At 36.6% G+C, this 18,558-nt stretch overlaps 1 protein-coding gene across 1 annotated transcript in view; it reads right to left on the bottom strand.

Moving 5' to 3' along the window:
- Positions 1-18,558, bottom strand: part of LOC126878468 (cubilin-like) — a 447,168-nt gene that overhangs the window by 251,665 nt on the left and 176,945 nt on the right. The window contains exons 20-22 of the mRNA XM_050641213.1: positions 17,941-18,127; positions 3,792-3,952; positions 536-717 (exon numbers count right to left, since the gene is read on the bottom strand). Of these exons, the coding sequence (XP_050497170.1) occupies positions 536-717; positions 3,792-3,952; positions 17,941-18,127 (530 nt within the window). The remainder of the gene's footprint in view (positions 1-535; positions 718-3,791; positions 3,953-17,940; positions 18,128-18,558) is intronic.

Genomic DNA, 18,558 nt, shown 5'->3' with positions numbered 1-18,558 from the left:
AACGAAAAATTTTCAAATCAATTTTTTTAGAAAACGGTCTGTTCTACCGACTTAAAGCAAGAGTACCTTTTAGTACTAGCATACCTCATAATTTAATAATCCAGTGTTAAAAATGCTTAAAAGTGAAAGACTAAAAGTTATGCGATAAAATAACCGTTCCCCTACCAAAAACGGACGCCTATAACCGGTACTTGAAATTCACAATAAATATAATCGATTTATCTCTGGAAGATAAATATGCGTAACAATTTTCATTTTTCTAAATGAAAGCGTTCTGGAGTTATTTAAGAAAAACTAATTACAAGACGCCATCTTCAAAGAGCTCTAGCTCCCTTAGGAAGCATTTTCGGACTAGAAGAATTATTGGGTAAAAATGTCTTAGATTTATCTGAGGAATCTCCTGTCTTCGTTTGTGGGTAGAGTTTCTGGACACCCTGTATATTTAATACAGATAAATTTTTGAATGTCTTGGGCAAATTTTTCAAAAAATATTACTAAATCAACTGTCGTTAATAGTCGAAAAAAATAATTTTACCTGTACATAGTCAGCTAAACACTGCATGTGTTTTTCTAGGTTAATATCAGAGAAGACAGCTTGTATACGAGAGCCAGCACTAGTAACGATTTTCCAAATACACTCGGTATTCCTAGCATACGGCTCAGGATAATGTGGTGATATCAAGGATCCTGTAGGTGACGTTAGCAATCCTCCACATCCTGTAAGTTCATGAACATATTTAAGTACGAATACATTTTATCTGAGAATGATTCGAGAAATTCCAAATTTAAAAAGATTTAAAAATCGACTTACCTATGTCTCGCAAGAGACAAAATAATAATAGTCGGAAATAACTGGAATAGAAGATTAAAAGTGGAGAAAAAGAAAGAAAGCTAGGAACTGGTTTTTTGGTAGCTAAATGTATCTATAACATAGCTTTCAATCGTGTCAAAGGCGGATCCAGGGAGGAGACCATGGCCCCCCGAGAATTAAAAAAATTGAAATTTAAATATTTGCAGTTCAATTGTTTTTAGTTTCAAACATATATATGTACAAAACAGGGGATAAATATGTCTTCTGGACTAGAATTGAACAAAAGCAGTAACGAAAGCTTCAGGAATGACATAGGATGTTTTGTAAATCAAAATGTTGATAATTTTACAAATTGCCGATTGTTAGAACGACCTTGGTAGCCATTAAAATCGTATCAATTTCCATCTGTACACACAAAGAATGAAAAAAGAAATGAAGCGTTACTTGGGTCACCAGCACTTAGAACAAATTAGTTGGTTGGTCCTTTCGCACAGTCAAAAGGGATTGTTTTGCAAGTATTGCGTTTTATTGTCCTAATGAAAAGTATGGTAACAATAAAGGAATGACAGCCCAAAGGCTTGTCACGAAACCATCTCTCGCCAAACTCATGGGCAAAGACGGAGCCATACAAACTCATGAAAAAACATCATACCACAAGGAGTGCGTTCAGGTTGGGCTGGATTTTCTACAAAGTTATCGCAACCCACAAAAGTCAGTAATTAACTAGATAGACTCTCAGATGTATAAAAAGATACAAGAAAATAGAGAAAGACTACGACCAATAGTAGAGTCTATAGTGTTCTTAGGTCGACAAAATATTCCTCGTGAGAGCCCATCGTGATGATGGCCTTCTGCTTCTGGGCGAAGGTTTAATTGTCAAGGTTTAAAATCGCATCAGGATATAAGACTCTTAAACAACAAGTATCCACAGCATCTTCCCGAGCAACATACATTAGTAGCACCAGTCAAAATCAATTGATAATATGTTGTGGTGAAGAAACAATTGAAAAAATAATGAATTAGGTTCAAAGTGCAAATTATTACTCTGCCATATTTGACGAAACGACCGGCGTATCCCACGAGGAACAGATGTCTCCAAATTTGAGATAAATACACAATAACAACATTCGTGAAGAATTTGTCCAGATCAGACCTTACCAAAAACTGAAAACTCGTAAATCTCCAGGACCGGACAAGATTCCAAACGAAATGCTGAAATACGGTGGAAACATATTAACTGAACAACTAAGGATATTTGTACAAAAAATATAAAGTCAAAAGTGAGAATAGGGTACAGAATGGGTGAAGAAATTATCTCTATAGTATATGCTATGCAGATGATGCCATACTTATTGCAGAGAGCGAAGATGATCTTCAGAGACTTTTATATCAATTTAATATAACAGCAAGAAAGTTCAACATGATAATATCACCAAATAAAACAAAAAGTATGGTTAATCTCTAAAGATCCAATAAGGTGCAAGCTGGAAGTTGACTGCAAAATAATCCAGCCAGAAAGAAGTACTAGCTACCTGTGAGTGCTAATGCACAGTTATGGAGACACAGAAGTGGAAGTTGCCCAACAAGTAAATAAAGCCAACAGAATACCAGGATGTCTTAAACACACTATCTGGAGCAACACACATCTACTTACAGAAACAAAGGCCAATATTTATAAGACAGTAGTTAGGCCAATTATGACTTACACTGCGGAAACAAGACCTGACACAACAAGGACAAAAAGACTGATGGAAACGTGTGAAATGAACATATTCCGAGATATCACAGGAAAATCATTATGGGATAGACAACGTAGCACAGACCTCAGGCAAAGATGTAATATAGAGAACGTAAATGACTGGACACTGAAGAGAAAAAAGAATGGTATGCCATATAAGCAAACGGCCGAAGAAGTATAGGAAGGCCAAGGAAGAGATAGAGTGACAACCTGGATATCTGATGAGGATTCATCCGAAGATGGAACAGGCGCGAGCCTATTAAGGAAGCAGGAAGAAGAAAAAAAATAAGAAGTGAAGACTTTGTTAAATTTAACCATTAAAGTTTACCATTGTAACCCTAATCTTTAAAAATTACCCCCATACCCCCTGGTACCCTCACCAAAAAAAGTTCATGGCCCCTCCCGAAAATCGGACCTGAATCCGCCCTTAGGTAAAAGGTTACGGAAGTCACTGTAGTTATATGAAAGGAGAAAACGAAAATTTAAATAGTGATCTGGTAGAAATAATAAATGAGTTGAAAAAACACTTCGAAGAGTTTTTGAATGGTGCGGTTGGAGAAGATAAGATACTTAGTCCAAAGAATAAATAATTACGTATAAAAATAGTTGTAATCACAGCTGGTAACGATGTTACTGAAGAAATAAAAGACAGAATCCAATCGGCAAATCGCTGTCTATTCGCACTGGATAAGCTTATAAAATCAAAAAATCTTACAAGAAGTTCCAAGATCAAAATCTATAAATCCATCGTCAGATCTTTACTAACATATGGATGAGAAACGAGGACCAGGACCAAAGCAAACGAAGAAAAGCTCAGACGTTCTGAAAGAAAAATACTCGGAAGAAAAAAAACTGAAAAATTTGTGGACCTCACGACGACATTAATACAAACCAGTATATGATCAAAACCAATATCGAATTAAAAGCACTCAGGCAGGCCACGAGTACAGACTTCATAACGAGAGACTTGTAAGACTGTTATGGGAGGAGATTCCTACAGGCAAAAGACCACTCGGATGTCCCAGAATTCGATAGAGAGATAACATAGCAGAGAGATAGCTGATCTCCGGAAAATGAACAATCCATTTGACCCTAGGTTGATGGAAGACCCAACAAATTGGAAAAAAGTTGTACAGTCAGCCAGGACCCACCCAGGGTTGTAGCGCTACATGATGATGATGATGATGATGATGATGATGATGATGATGATGTATAAAAATAGTGAAAAATAGGAAATCCTACCTGTTGCTGTGGAGCTCCATGAAATTCTAAACCCATGACCGACCCTGCTTAGATCTGACTTGAAAAATAGATATAACTTATTTGCATGTGAAACTATCTGTTTAGGGATTGTAGTTCCGCAAAATTTGCCGATCAATGGAGAAGCTGAAGTGCCACCATTTCTGTAAAATAAACGCCATATGTAGTAAATCATTAGAGTAAAAACGAATCAAGATAAATAAGGTAAATGAGGCCATTATTTTAGACTACTTTTAGATAACACAGCCCAACAAAAAAAATTTTTTGTCTTGCTGCCAAAAAAAAATCAACTGATTTTAGTTAATTCAGCTGTGCTGATTCCAAAAATACAAACCTTTTCTTTGTATCAGCTCTAGTTTTCGAGATATAACATACTTATCAAATACTTAAATATTCTTACATTTCTGTATATTCCACCACTATAATTGTAATATGTTTATAAAAAAAACTTAACAAATTCTAAGACAAATGGGCAAATGAACAAAAGAGCCTATTTTGGTGTTCATTTAGGAGATCAAGATAAATCCTGAGCTCCACATGTAGTGTGCAAAACTTGTCTTGAATACTTGCGACAGTAGATTAAAGGACAACGAAAATGTTTAAATTTGGTTTTCCAATGGTATGGAGGGAATCAAAAAATCATTTTGACGATTGCTATTTCTGTCTTATGAGTATAAAGGGCATTAATCGTAACAATGTACATACGTGAACATATCCTAACCTGGATTCAGCAATAAGACCAATTCCATATCAGCTTGAACAGATACCTATTCCAATATTTAGCAGTCTAACTATGTTACCAGAGGATAATGCCGAAACGTTATCTGACGAACTGCAGACTATAATAGATTTGAGGAAGATGACAGTGATTTTGAAGGTGATTCATCACGTCCTGAGCGCTTTACTCAGGAAGATCTAAGCGATCTTATCAGAAATTTGAACTTTCCAAAGGATTCTTCCGAGTTGTTTATCTCTAGACTAAAAGAAAAGAATGTTCTTCACCCAGACACCAAAATTACATACTACCGTAATAGAGATAAAAGATCTTTTGCCTTTTTTTCTCAGCAAGATGATATGGTTTTTTATAACAATATTAAAGGACTGTTAGAAAAAATGTGTATATCGGAGTATACACCAGATCACTGGCGTCTTTTTACCGACAGTTCCAAACGAAGTTTAAAGTGTGTCCTTCTACATAATGGCAACAAATATGGAAGTATACCAATTGGGCATTAGAGTGGAAGAAATGTTCAACAATTTTAACAAACACGGTTGTCATATGAGTATTAAAATTCATTAGATACCTCCACAGCCACTTAGACCGTTTCCCAGAAAATTTTCACCAAGATATCAAAACGATGAAAGAGGGGTATCAGGGAGATGGGGCTATCACATGATGGCGGATTACTGCTGGAGTCTTCAAAGGGACCGTCCTTTTAAAGCCTTTGCAAGAAAATCATATAAAAGGAAGTTTTTAGGTGACGCCGAATAACACATTTTTATTGCGACGCTGCCGGTTAGGTTAGATGAAAATTTAAGTTTTTCTGGCAGATATGTGTGATGATTTTTGTAAGTACATTATTGTACAATAAATATCTTACTTTTTATTCGTATTTGGTTTATTTCACGGGTAGCAGCACTACATATGTAGGTAGTGCTCCGTTAAATTACCCTATATGTTAGAAATGTGATATGTTGTCGTATTTTCTGAAAACGATCTGATGGAGCAAATATGGTGGCATTTTTGGATTCAGCAGACCCAAATTACCTAGAAACAGTAAAAAAATTTCGGCAGCAAACTGTGTGTTTACCACCAGTGTAATAGAACAAGTCATTGAGATTAAATATCAAGGTATAGTTCTGCAATCAAACAAAGAGAGTAACTAATTAATTTAAAACGGTATTTCCCGAGAATCAGTAATATTCAGCTCAGCGGGGTACTATTATTGGAAATGAGTTCTTAAATAAACAAGGGATCATTACATAAAACAGGTAAATCCCCTGTTAATATAATTTCACAATTCGAAGAATAGCACCCCGCTGAGCTAAATATTAATTACGCTCTTACGCTTTGGCCACACGGGCGATTTTTTACGGCGCCCATTGGTTTGACTACCTCCTCCACCAATTTTAGATGAAATGATTTCATACATTATCGCCAGTAAATTAGCCGTAAATTATCAAAAATGAAATGATTTCATCTAAAATTGGTGGAGGAGGTAGTCAAACCGATGGGCGCCGTAAATTATCGCGCCGTAAAAAATCGCCCGTGTGGCCAAAGCCTTAGTTCGATTGTGCCTGTATATCACGCTATCTAGCTACGGAAAGCTCGAAACAGAAGTGAAACATCAAATGAATAAAGAAAACAGAGCCGCAGGTTGCCTGAATGAAACAATATGGGGAAATAAAAATATCGGAAAAGAAATGAAAAGCAGAACTTACAAAACAGTCATTAGACTAAGGCGGCACACATAGTCAAAGCGGTTTCCGCTAGCGGGCAAACCGCGCGGTTCTCGCGCGCGGGTATGGTAATACAGTGAAGACGGGTAAAAGCGAGAGATATCGTTCATATCTGGCAGTTGCGTCTACTACTTGTAGCAAAATGTCGTCTTCCGATGATGATATAATTGCTTTAGATTCTGTTTTGACTAAACTGAAGAGAAAGAGAGTTGATGTACATCCTATTAATCGAGAAAGATTAATTTATGGAGAATATCATCATCTATTTCAAAAATTAAAAGATAATGAACGATTCTTCCAGTATATGAGAATGACTCAAGAGACTTTTAACTATATTTTGGAGAAAGTGGAGTATCGTTAAAAACAATATTAAACGCTCAACTTACAGTCAACCAACAGAATATCGAAAGAGTTGAGAATATACATATCTGGGTACGAATTTAAATAGCGAATGGGACTACTCAGAAATTAAACAGCGAATAATAAAAGCGAAAGCAGCATACTTTAGAATGAGACCCATTTTCAACAGTCGAGACATATCATTAAAAACGAAATACCGTCTGTTGAAATGCTATATATTCACAGTTCTGCTCTACGGAATGGAAGCTTGGACACTAACTGTTACATCTATGAATCGGCTCGAAGCTTTCGAAATGTGGTGTTATAGGAGCATCTTACGTATATCCTGCGTTGACCGAATTACTAACGTGGAATTCCTGCGTAGAATGGGGAAAGAGTGTGAATTTTTCATAACCATCAAAACAAAAAAATTAGAATATCTAGGACATATAATGAGAAATCAAGAACGTTACGGCCTTCTCCAACTGATTCTCCAAGGGAAGGTATGTAAATGGTAAAAGAGGACCGGGAAGAAGACGCATTTCCTGGCTTCAAAATTTACAAAAGTGGTATAATACCACTACCACTGACCTGTTCCGCGCTGCGGTAGACAAAGTCAAGATAGCCATGATGATCGCCAACATCCGGAACGGATAGGCACTTTAAGAAGAAGAAGGAGTATCGTTTAATTAAAAACTGGTGTAATTTACATAAGCAGGCTATCCTTCCGGAAGAAAGGCTTGTTATAACATTGAGGTAAGTAGTTTTGTTGTAAATTTATTTTTCAAGTACTTATTTAGTTAATAGTTAATACTGGAATGGTTTTAGAAATACCTCAGTCACACAAAATTACGGTTTCAATAAGATTGACTTTATTACTTTTGTTTATTATAATGTATAATTATTTATAAAATTAATCCATGGAGAACTATTAATTCTTATTATAAAAGAGCGAATAAACTAAATTATCATTGCAGTAAACATTAAAACCGCGCGGAAAAAACTAAATTCTCATTCTAGCAAAAGCGGTCAGGCGGGTTGAGGCGGTTGGCCCGCGCGGACCTGCTTTGACTATGTTCGTGTACATTTAAAGACGTGCATTCTTTTTGAAAACGTTTAAAAGCGGGTCCCGCTAGCGTTGCCCGCTAGCGGAAACCGCCTCCACTGTGTGCGCCGACTAATAATGACATACGCGGCAGAAAAACGACCTTATACAATAGGGTGATGCGAAAAAAGTCAAGTCGATAATCCAGTATCGCTATATAGTGCGGAAAAGTTGCGATTAATAATTACAAGAAAAACAAAAATTATTCAAATCGGGCTTTATCTTCCCATCCCGCAACGGGCCTAAGGATTATGAAAAAATGAAATTTTACCTTTTTTTCGGAATTTTTTATTTATTCTCCATGAACATTTTATTTATCGCTATACTAAAATTTATTTACAGTTTGCATGGTTGAGTAATAAAAACAATAGTTTTACGCACTTAACGAGTATCTTCCGATCCCGCAAGGTCAATCAAAAACTATAAAAATTTGAAATTGTTGATGATTTTGATAAATTAAAAAACATTTAATTATCTGATTTTTCTGTTACATTGTGAAGCTCTTCGCTTGTTTAGATATTGTATAATAATATTTAAACGACCCAGAACTCACAACAAGAGGTGGTTGCACTTTTTACTCCACCCACACCCTTCTCTCCATACAACCAATGAGTGTGTGTTTTTTACATTATTTACATAGTACATTTCTTTTTCATTTATTTAAACGTCAACTTTGAATTTTGATACGGTGGTAAAATCTGGCAGCATGGACCTTGATTTAAGTGTTGCCTTGATGAATCCATCTCTTGATTGGGCCCCACATACATTAGACGATACTTCCGTGACCAACTCTACGTACCGCTAGATAGCTTGTGTATGACAGGGATGGTGTTGTACATTCCAGTCTGGCGTGTTGCCTGATATAATGTAGGAACTTATATCTTCATTTGAAACGCTTTGAAGAACTGGTGGAGAAGATAGTTTTGCAACATTCCAATCTAATATTTCAGTGCAGTCCTAAGCTTCAAAATTTAAAGTAGGAGGGATGAAATTTCTAATACGTTTGCCCTTGGCTTTAGTCTATCCGGCTTTTAACACTCTACTTAGCACTAGCTCTCTAATGTGTTTCCTTTCTCCCTAGTACTTGAAATTTTGAAGCACGGGACTAAACTGAAATAATAGACTGGAATATAATGTTGCAAAACTATTGCAGACTGTTGCAAAACTATCTTCTCCACCACTTCTTCGAAGTGTCAAATGAAGATATAAGTTCTTGCATTACATCGGGCGACATACCAGACTGGAAAGTACAAAACTATCCCTGACACACGTAAGCTGATGAGAGGTGCCTAAAGTTGGTCACGGAAGCATCGTCTAATGCAGGTGAGGCAAACCCGTCGGTCGCGACCCCTAGGTCAGTCGATCGATGGCAAGAAAAAATTATCTACCTACCTACCTATTCCCGTCCTAAATATTACGAAAATTCCCAGTCGGTAGATCGAAGAGAATTAGACAGATAAGGCAGACAGTAGATCTCGAGTCCGATTAAGTTGGTCACCCTTGGTCTAATGTATGTGGGCCCCAATCAAGAGATGGATTCATAAGGGCAACACTTAAATCAAGGTCCATGCTGCCAGATTCTACCACCAAATCACAATACAAAGTTGACGTTTAAAAGCTGCATACAAACATGAAAAGAAATTTACTATGTAAATAATGTAAAAATCACACTCATTGGTTGGTTGGAGAGAAGGGTGTGTGTGGAACTAAAAGTGCAACCACCTCCTCGTTGTGAGTTCTGGGCTGTTTAAGTATTGTCATACAAAATATAAACAAGCGAAAAACTTCACAATGTAGGAGAAAAATGAGATATCTAAATGTTTTTTAATCAATCAAAATCATCGAAAATTTCAAATTTTTATAGAATTTGATTGACTTCGCGGGATCGCAAGATATTCGTTATATGCGTAAAACTGCTGTTTTTATTACTAAACCATGCAAACTGTAAATAAATTTTACTATAGCGATAAATAAAACGTACATGGAGGATCAATAAAAATTTCCGAAAAAAAGGTAAAATTTCATTTTTTTCATAATCTTTAGGCCCGTTGCGGGATCGGAAGATAAAGTCCTATTTTAATAATTTTTGTTTTGTTTTTCTTATAATTACCAATCGCCACTTTTCCGCACTATAGCGATACGGGATTATCAACTTGACTTTTTTCGCACCACCCTATTATACAATGAGGACAGAAAGAATGGTAGAAGCAGCAGAGATGACAACCTTTCGAAAAATGTATGGTAAGAATGGAACACAGAAGAGTAGAATGGAACGACAACACAAGCTGAATGACAAGAAATAGAGTTGTAAGGACAGCGAGCGACGGTTCTCCAATAGGAAGACGATCAGTGGGAAGATCACGAAAACGATGGAACTTACTGGAGGTACATTGAAAAAACAGGCAGAGTCATGTCTACACAAAAAAAAAGAAGAACAAGAAAAAGAAGACTTTTAAAAGGGTAAAGTTAAAAAATATTAAAAAAAGTAAAAGTAGAATATGAACTAACTGACCCTATTGAAGCTGGCAATGGGATAAGAGAGGGGGATTTGAGTGCTTTATTGTTCAATCTGATCATGGATGAAATAATAAACAAAGTAAGAACTAAAAAAGAATACCAAATGGGAGAAAAACAACTTAAAATAATCTGCTATGCAGACGATACAATACTAATCTCTCAAAGTGAAGATGATTTACAACGTATGCTGCACCAATTTAATATAACCGCTTTAAAATTTAACATGTTAATTTCCCCAAAAAAGACAAAATGCACATACAATATCATCTTAAGTTATAGTGTGAAAGATATGAAATAGACGACAGATAATAGATAAATTTAACATAAATGAAGTAAAAGAAAAACGTACTCACAATCATTTATTTATCATTTAGACCAGGGGTCACCAATTGGCGGACCGCGGTCCGCATACGGACCGTGGGCTAGCTTTGTGCGGACCGCGATTGAATACAGAATATAGTGTTTGGCAATTTTGAAAATGTTTGGCCATGAAATTGTGTAATATGTTTGGCTCAACTTATGTGTGCGAAGCCGCTTTATCAAGAATGAACTTTATTAAAAATCGGTACAGATCTCAGCTAACAGATGAATATCTTAACTCCCTAATAAGAACTCTCTGCACTAAACCCACTCAAAACTTCAGACAGGTCGTACATAATAAAAAATGTCCTTTTTCATCATCATCATTCTCTTTGCCTTATCCCTATGCGGGGTCGGCTTCCCTAATTGCATTTCTCCACACAATTCTGTCTTGGGTCATATCAATGTTAATCCCCTTTACCAACATGTCCTGCCTTATCGCCTCCCCCCAGGTCTTCTTTGGTCTTCCTCTCCTACTCCTTCCAGGAATCTGCACTTCAGCTATTCTTCGTATTGGGTGATTAACGTCTCGACGTTGAACATGACCGAACCATCTTAACCTATGCTCTCTCATTTTGGCATCAATTGGTGCCACACCTAGACTTCCCCTAATATACTCATTTCTAATTTTATCCTTCTTTGTCACTCCACTCATCCATCTAAGCATTCTCATTTCCGCCACATGCATTCGTTGTTCCTCTTTCTTTTTCACTGCCCAACATTCAGTCCCGTACATCATAGCCGGTCTTATGGCTGTTTTATAGAATTTTCCCTTCAGCTTCATTGGAATTTTTCTGTCACACAACACACCACTCGCTTCTTTCCACTTCATCCATCCAGCCCTAATTCTACTGCATGCATCTCCATCTATTTCTCCATTACTCTGTAATACCGATCCTAGGTACTTAAAACTATTGCTTTTCACAATCATTTCACCATCCAAAGATACCATTTTATTTGTAGTAGCTCCATCTTTAAATGAACATTCCAAATACTCTGTTTTTGTCCTACTAAGTTTTAAACCTTTTTCCTCCAGAGCTTGTCTCCACTGTTCCAGTTTTTGTTCTAAGTCTCTTTCACTATTTCCTACTAACACGACATCATCAGCATACATTAAGCACCATGGAATGTTACCCTGTAGTTTCGCTGTTATCTGGTCCAAAACTAATGAGAATAAATACGGACTAAGCACAGAGCCTTGGTGCAATCCTACTTTCACATGAAATTTATCAGTCTCTCCCACACCTGTCCTAACACTAGTCGTTACTCCCTCATACATATCCCTCACAATCTTTACATATTCACCAGGGACTCCTTTCTTATTGAGTGCCCACCACAGAATCTCTCGAGGAACTCTATCATATGCTTTCTCAAGATCAATGAATACCATATGAGCGTTTGTTTCTTTACTCCTGTATTTTTCCATCAACTGCCTTATAATGAAAATTGCATCTGTTGTTGATCTACCCTGCATAAAGCCAAATTGATTCTCGGATATTTCGGTCTCTTCACGTATCCGTCTGTCAATTACTCTTTCCCATATTTTCATGGTGTGGCTAAGCAGTTTTATAGCCCTGTAGTTTGTACATTGTTGTATATCTCCCTTGTTTTTGTAAACAGGTACCAGTATACTGCTTCTCCATTCGTCTGGCATTTGTCCGACTTCCATAATTCTATTAAATAGACCTGCTAGCCACCTTGTTCCTGTCTCTCCCAATGCTCTCCATACTTCCCCAGGAATATCATCTGGTCCTACCGCTTTTCCTTTCTTTATTTTTTGAAGCGCTTGAGCCACTTCCTCGTTGGTTATTTTGGTGACCATTGCTGCTACTGTCTCCGTTGACTCTACAGGCTGTCTGTCAAATTCTTCATTTAATAAGCTGTCAAAGTACTTTCTCCATCTCTTTTTGACTTCCCTTTCGTGAACTAGTATTTTATTATTTTCATCTCGGATACATCTAATCTGATTAAAATCTTTTGCTTTCCTTGCTCTCTGTTTGGCTATTTTATATATCTTCGTTTCGCCTTCCCTGGTATCAAGTTGATCATATAGGTTTGAATACGCTTCTGCTTTGGCTTTTGCTACTGCTCCTTTCGCTTCCTTTTTCGCCACCATATAGTTTTGAAGATCTGTGTCGGATCTGGTTTCTTGCCACTTTTTATATAATTTTCTCTTCTCTTTTATTTTTCCTTGTACTTCGTTTGACCACCACCAAGTCTCTTTATCCTCAAACTTTTTTCCTGACGTTTTCCCAAGTATTTCAATAGCAGTCTCTCTTATACTACTGGCCATTTTTCTCCAAATTGTATTAGGGCTTCCTTTCATGTTCCAACATATTTTTTCTACTATTCTTCTCCTGAATAGACCTTCTTTCTCATCTTTCAGCAGCCACCATTTGATTTTTTGTGGTCCTCTCCGATATTTTTTTTTAGTTTCGCTTTTTACTTCGATGTCCAGAACAAGCAGCTTATGTTGTTGGCTTACTGTCTCACTCACTATTACCTTGCAGTCCTTGCATTCACGTATGTCTTCTTTCCTTATCATGAAGTAGTCTATTTGGGATTGATGTTGTCCACTTTTGTAGGTAATAAGTTGAGTTTCTCTCTTTTTAAAGAATGTGTTAACAATCGCCATATCCAATGCTGTTGCTAATTCAAGCATGTCATCTCCAGCTTCATTTCTAGTTCCAAAGCCTAATCCCCCATGTATTGTTTCATATCCTGTCTTGGTTTGGCCCACATGTGCATTGAAATCACCTCCTATTATAACTTTCTCCTCTGCTGGAATATCACTCAGTACGTCTCCTAATTGATCATAGAAAGCTCTTCTTTCATTCTCACCCAGACCTGTTTGGGGAGCATACACACAAACAACATTCAATACCTCTTTATCAATTACAAATTTCACTGACATCATTCTATCACTCGTTCTTACAACTTCTACTACGTTATCTTTCATTTCACTATCAGCAATTATACCAACTCCATTTCTAGTGTTACTACTCCCTACATACCACAATTTGTATCCTTCACCTAGTTCTTTCGCCCTTTGTCCTTTCCACCTAGTTTCTTGAATACAAGCAATTTGAACTCTTCTTCGTTTGAGCGCATCCACTAACTCCAGACTCTTACCTGTAAGACTACCAAGATTCCAAGACCCTATCCTGATTTTTCTAACCTGCAATGGTGTTCCCCCTGAGATAGTCCTCACCCGGAGATCCGAACGGAGGCTCATTTTACTTCCGGAACATTTTACCTCAGGAGATGCCATCATTTCAGTATAAGTTTTTACTGCGTTTGGAGAAGGTCTTTTCATTATTATGGCCTGAAAAGATTTTTGGATATTTGATGCCTGAATGCCTTTTCTATCAGCACCATACCCTGCCCTGCACGTTTAGCCAATACACCACCAATGCAACCAAAGTGCAGTATTACCCCACACCCGCCTGCATTTTTCTGTATAGGCCAGGATCCCTACTGTAAGGACTGCCCTATAAGCCAATGTATTGTTGCCCGTATCCCGCCGCTAGGAGGCACGTACTTTGGTTATTTCGGGATACTTAAAAATGTCCTTTTTCTCATTGATAATTTAATTTTGTAAAGAGTTTTCCCCTTACTGTTATACATAGTTATCTTATTATACCTAATCATTAATTTTGAATTTAAGTAAACTTCTTCTTCTTCTTTTTCTTTTTGTATAGACTTGACTCTGTCTGTTTTTTCAATGTGCCTCTGAAAGTTGTCGTTCCATCGTTTTCGTGGTCTTCCCACTATCGTATGCCTATTGGGGAACCGTCTCTCGCTGTCCTGACTATCCTATTTGTTGTCATTCGGCTTATGTGGTCATTCCATTCTATTCTTTTGTTTCTTACCCAGTTATTAATGTTATCCACCTTGCATCTCCGTCGTATATCTGTACTTCTAGGTTCTGTCTCATAGAGTCTTACCATCGATTTTTCGAAGGGTTTTCATCTCCGCTGTTTCGAGCAATCTTTTTGTCCTCTCTGTGTCGGGTCGTGCTTCTGCCGCGTATGTCATTATTGGTCTGATGACTGTTTTGTAAATTCTGCCTTTCATTTCTTTTCCGATATTTTTATTTCTCCATATTGTGTCATTCAAGCAACCTGCGGCTCTGTTTGCTCTATTTACTTGATCTTCCACTTCTGTTTCGAGCCTTCCGTAGCTAGATAGTGTGATGCCTAGGTATTTAAACTCCATCACTTGTTCTATTTTCTGACCTTCCAGCTCCAATTTACATCTTATTGGATCTGCTGTTATAACCATGCATTTTGTCTTTTTTGAGGAAATTAACATGTTAAATTTTCTGGCGATTATGTTGAATTGGTGCAGCATACGTTGTAAATCATCTTCACTTTGAGAGATTAGTATTGCATCGTCCGCATAGCAGATTATTTTAAGTTACTTTTCTCCTATTTGGTATCCTTTTTTAGTTCTTACTTTTTTTATTAGTTCGTCCATGATCAGGTTGAACAATAAAGGACTCAAGGAATCCCCCTGTCTTATTCCATTGCCGGCTTCAATTGGGTCAGTTAGTTCATCTTCCACTTTACTTTTATTGTGTTGTTCTGGTAGATGTTTTCTATCGTTTTAATTATTCACAGAGGTATCTCTCTCGAGTATAACAAGTGGATAACGTCCTTTAATGTGACCCTGTTAAATGCTTTCTTAAGGTCCACGAAACATAAATATGCCGGTTTGTTGTATTCCAACGATTTCTCTTGAACTTGCCTCATTATAAATATAGCGTCAGTGCATGACCTTCTCGACCTAAAACCTTGTTGTTCTTCTGCTAATGTTATAGTTTCATTCAATTTGTTTGTTATCACTTTTGTTGTTAATTTTAATTTTGTGTTGAATAAGTTAATCCCTCTGTAATTCTCCGGGTCTGATTTATCTGCTTTTTTGAAGAGAGGTATTAGGATGCTTGATCTCCATTCTTGTGGTATTCTGTTTTGTTCTATTATTTTTTGTATTAGTTTTAATAGTTGTTTAGTTAGATCTTGTCCTCCGTACTTTAGGAGTTCGTTCTATATTCTGTCCTCTCCTGGAGATTTTCTATTTTTTAATTTTCTTAATGCTTCCTTTACCTCTCCCTCCTCGATGTTTATTTCTTCGTTTGTCGTAACTTCAGGTGTTGGTGGTTCATTATCGTTGCCTTTAGCAAATAGAGATCGGAAGTAGTCTGCCCATGTTTCCTTGTGAATGTGTTTCGCTTTTATTAATTCGTTCATCTCCTTTCTCTGCCCTCTGATCATTCTCCATACTTCTTTTTGTGTTCCGTAGAAGTCGTGTTCCATCTGTTTTGAGAAACTCTGCCAGTGCTCCCTTTTTATTTGCCTCACTAAAGTAGTCGTTTCGTTTTTATTCGTTTGTAGTGGTTGTATGCCTGTTGTGTTTTTTTTTTGTTCTGTATTGTAAAAAGGCTTTCTTCTTTTCTTCGCATTTTATCTTAACTTCCTCTCTAAACCACGGGGTTTTCTTCTTTAACATGTGAGTATTCGTTACTTTTCTCTCTCCAAGTGATTCTGTTGCAGCGTCGATTATGTTATCTTTGAGCTTTTGCCAGCTTTCAACGATGTTATCGTTTTCTAATATTCCATTCTCAGCAATCTTCTCTGATATTCTTTCCCTGTATAAGTATTCCGTAGATTCCGTATGTAGTCCTTCGACTTTGATTTTTGTTTGTGTTGGTGCTGCCCTCTTAGGTGTGAAATATTTCATAATGATTCCTATTTTACATAATACTAGGCTACGGTCGCTACCTACATCTGCTGAGTTGAGGCATCTTACGTCGATTATTTTTGACGGATGTATATCTTTGTTGGTTACGACATAATCTATCATAGATCTTTGTCCACGGGTGTTATTGAATGTATATTTGTGTTGGTCTTTGTGGTCAAAAAATGTGTTGTTTATTCTAAGTTCGTTATTTGTGCAGAAGTTTATCATCAGTTCTCCATTTTCGTTTTTAACGTAACTTTCGTTTTAAGTAAACAGGTATATAAAATTGTCACGTGCGTTTCTTATATTCATTTCCTCTCTACTATAAGTAGATTCAAGTGGGAGTACTTTTCAGCTGTGCATTTAATTGAAATAGTTTTCAGATTTAATAAGTTTGCAACAAACAGCTTGCATTGAAACTAATGTAGAAAAAAGAACATGTTAATTACCATTTTGTACTATGATTATTTATTTTAAATTTCTCAGTTTCAATAACTGGATTTAAAGAAAGTGTCATTAATATTCACAATATAAATTCTTAGCTTTTAAAATATTACTGTGTTGCCGTGTCCAAAATAAAATTTTTCTGATTCGTTTTTTTGCGGATTCCTGTTCAAATATGTCCCCTTTAAACAAATCAGAAGGGTACCGGGCGAAACAATTTTTTTAAACAAATTCAAAATTACCTTTCTGCATTTTTTGGGTAATTTTAAACAAAAGATGTCTTATGTTATATTTCTGAAAAGTTGATAGTTTTCGAGTTATCAGCGAGTAAAATCTGAAAAATGCTAAAATAAGCATTTTCGATACTTGAAAACTCATATGTAAATTATTAGTTTTCAGGTGGCCAAGTACCTAAATTAAAATTTATTCATTCAATTTCAAGATTCTAATGAGTGATCGGGGCTTATTTCGCGCGAATAATCGCGCATATTTAACAATTAAAAACAACGGTCTAAAATTTAGACTCTCAATAATTGAAATAAGCCCCAATTATTTATTAGAATCTTGAAATTGAATGTTTAAACTTCAATTTAGGCACTTGCCACCGCAAAAATAATAATTTAAACATGAGTTTTTCAAGCTTCAAAAATGCTTCCTTGCGCATTTTTCAAATTTTAAATCGCTTAAAACCCGAAATCTGTCAAGTTTTGGGAAAATCACAGATCTTTTTTGTTGTCCAAACGTTGTCTTTCTCACAACTAATATATAAACATTAAAATTAAAATTAATAGAACTGTTGGTTTTCTTTCTTTCTTTCTTTCTTTCTTTTTTTTGCGTTTTCTTTTGTTTAACATTACATCTCTACCCTCAAGAACATCCCGTTATATTATGTGTTAACCTACGAAGCATGTCCGCCTACCCAGTCCTTTACCTGATTATCCTGCAAGCATAATTTGGCAAAATCATTCCTTGCAACGGCATCATTTAATCACCTGTAACGCTGACCTGAAGATGATCTGAATATTGTAGAGATCGAAACCGGTCGTCTAAGTGATAAATAAATGATTGTGAGTACCTACGTCTTTCTTTTACTTCATTTAAAATGAACTCACATGTGCAGCCCATTCAACATTTAAATTTAGCATACTTAAAAGTGAATCTTACCTTATTTCCAGCCAATCATATCGACAACTTGAATAATATTCAATATTGAAGTCAGTAATATTCAGCAATATTTGTTGACCGGGCGGTATATTGATGGTCCAAGTACATTCTCTGTTTGTTGGATATGGCTCAGGATATTTAGGTGATCTAATGACTCCAGATGTAGTGAAGTAGTTTCCACCGCAAACTGAAATAAATCAGAATGAAAATAAACTTTCGTTTTGATTCAAATCGGGTCTCTTCTCATCCCTCGACACGTGTTTCTAGGTCTACCCGTTATCAAGAGAGCTTTGCAAGAAGACCGATCTGAACGAACGGACGGACGTTTTGATTCGGATCGGTCTTCTTGCAAAGCTCTCTTGATAATGAGTAGACATAGAAACACGTGTCGAGAGATGGCAAGAGACCCGATTTGAATCAAAACTAGTGATGAGCAAAACAAGAACAAGACCCAGACCAGGCTAGTTTTGGTCTTGGTCTTGTTCTTGCAAGCTTGGTCTTGCAGCTAAAAGGCAGTCTTGGTCTTGGTCTTGCACTAGCCGGTCTTGTTCTTGGTCTTGGTCTTGCTGCAAGAGTCTTGCTGGTCTTGCTTTTTTGGTAGTAATAATTTGAACCAAA

This window comes from Diabrotica virgifera, chromosome 10, assembly GCF_917563875.1.
Source record: "Diabrotica virgifera virgifera chromosome 10, PGI_DIABVI_V3a".
Lineage (NCBI taxonomy): Eukaryota > Metazoa > Arthropoda > Insecta > Coleoptera > Chrysomelidae > Diabrotica > Diabrotica virgifera.
This window is presented reverse-complemented; position numbering and strand designations above follow the sequence as displayed.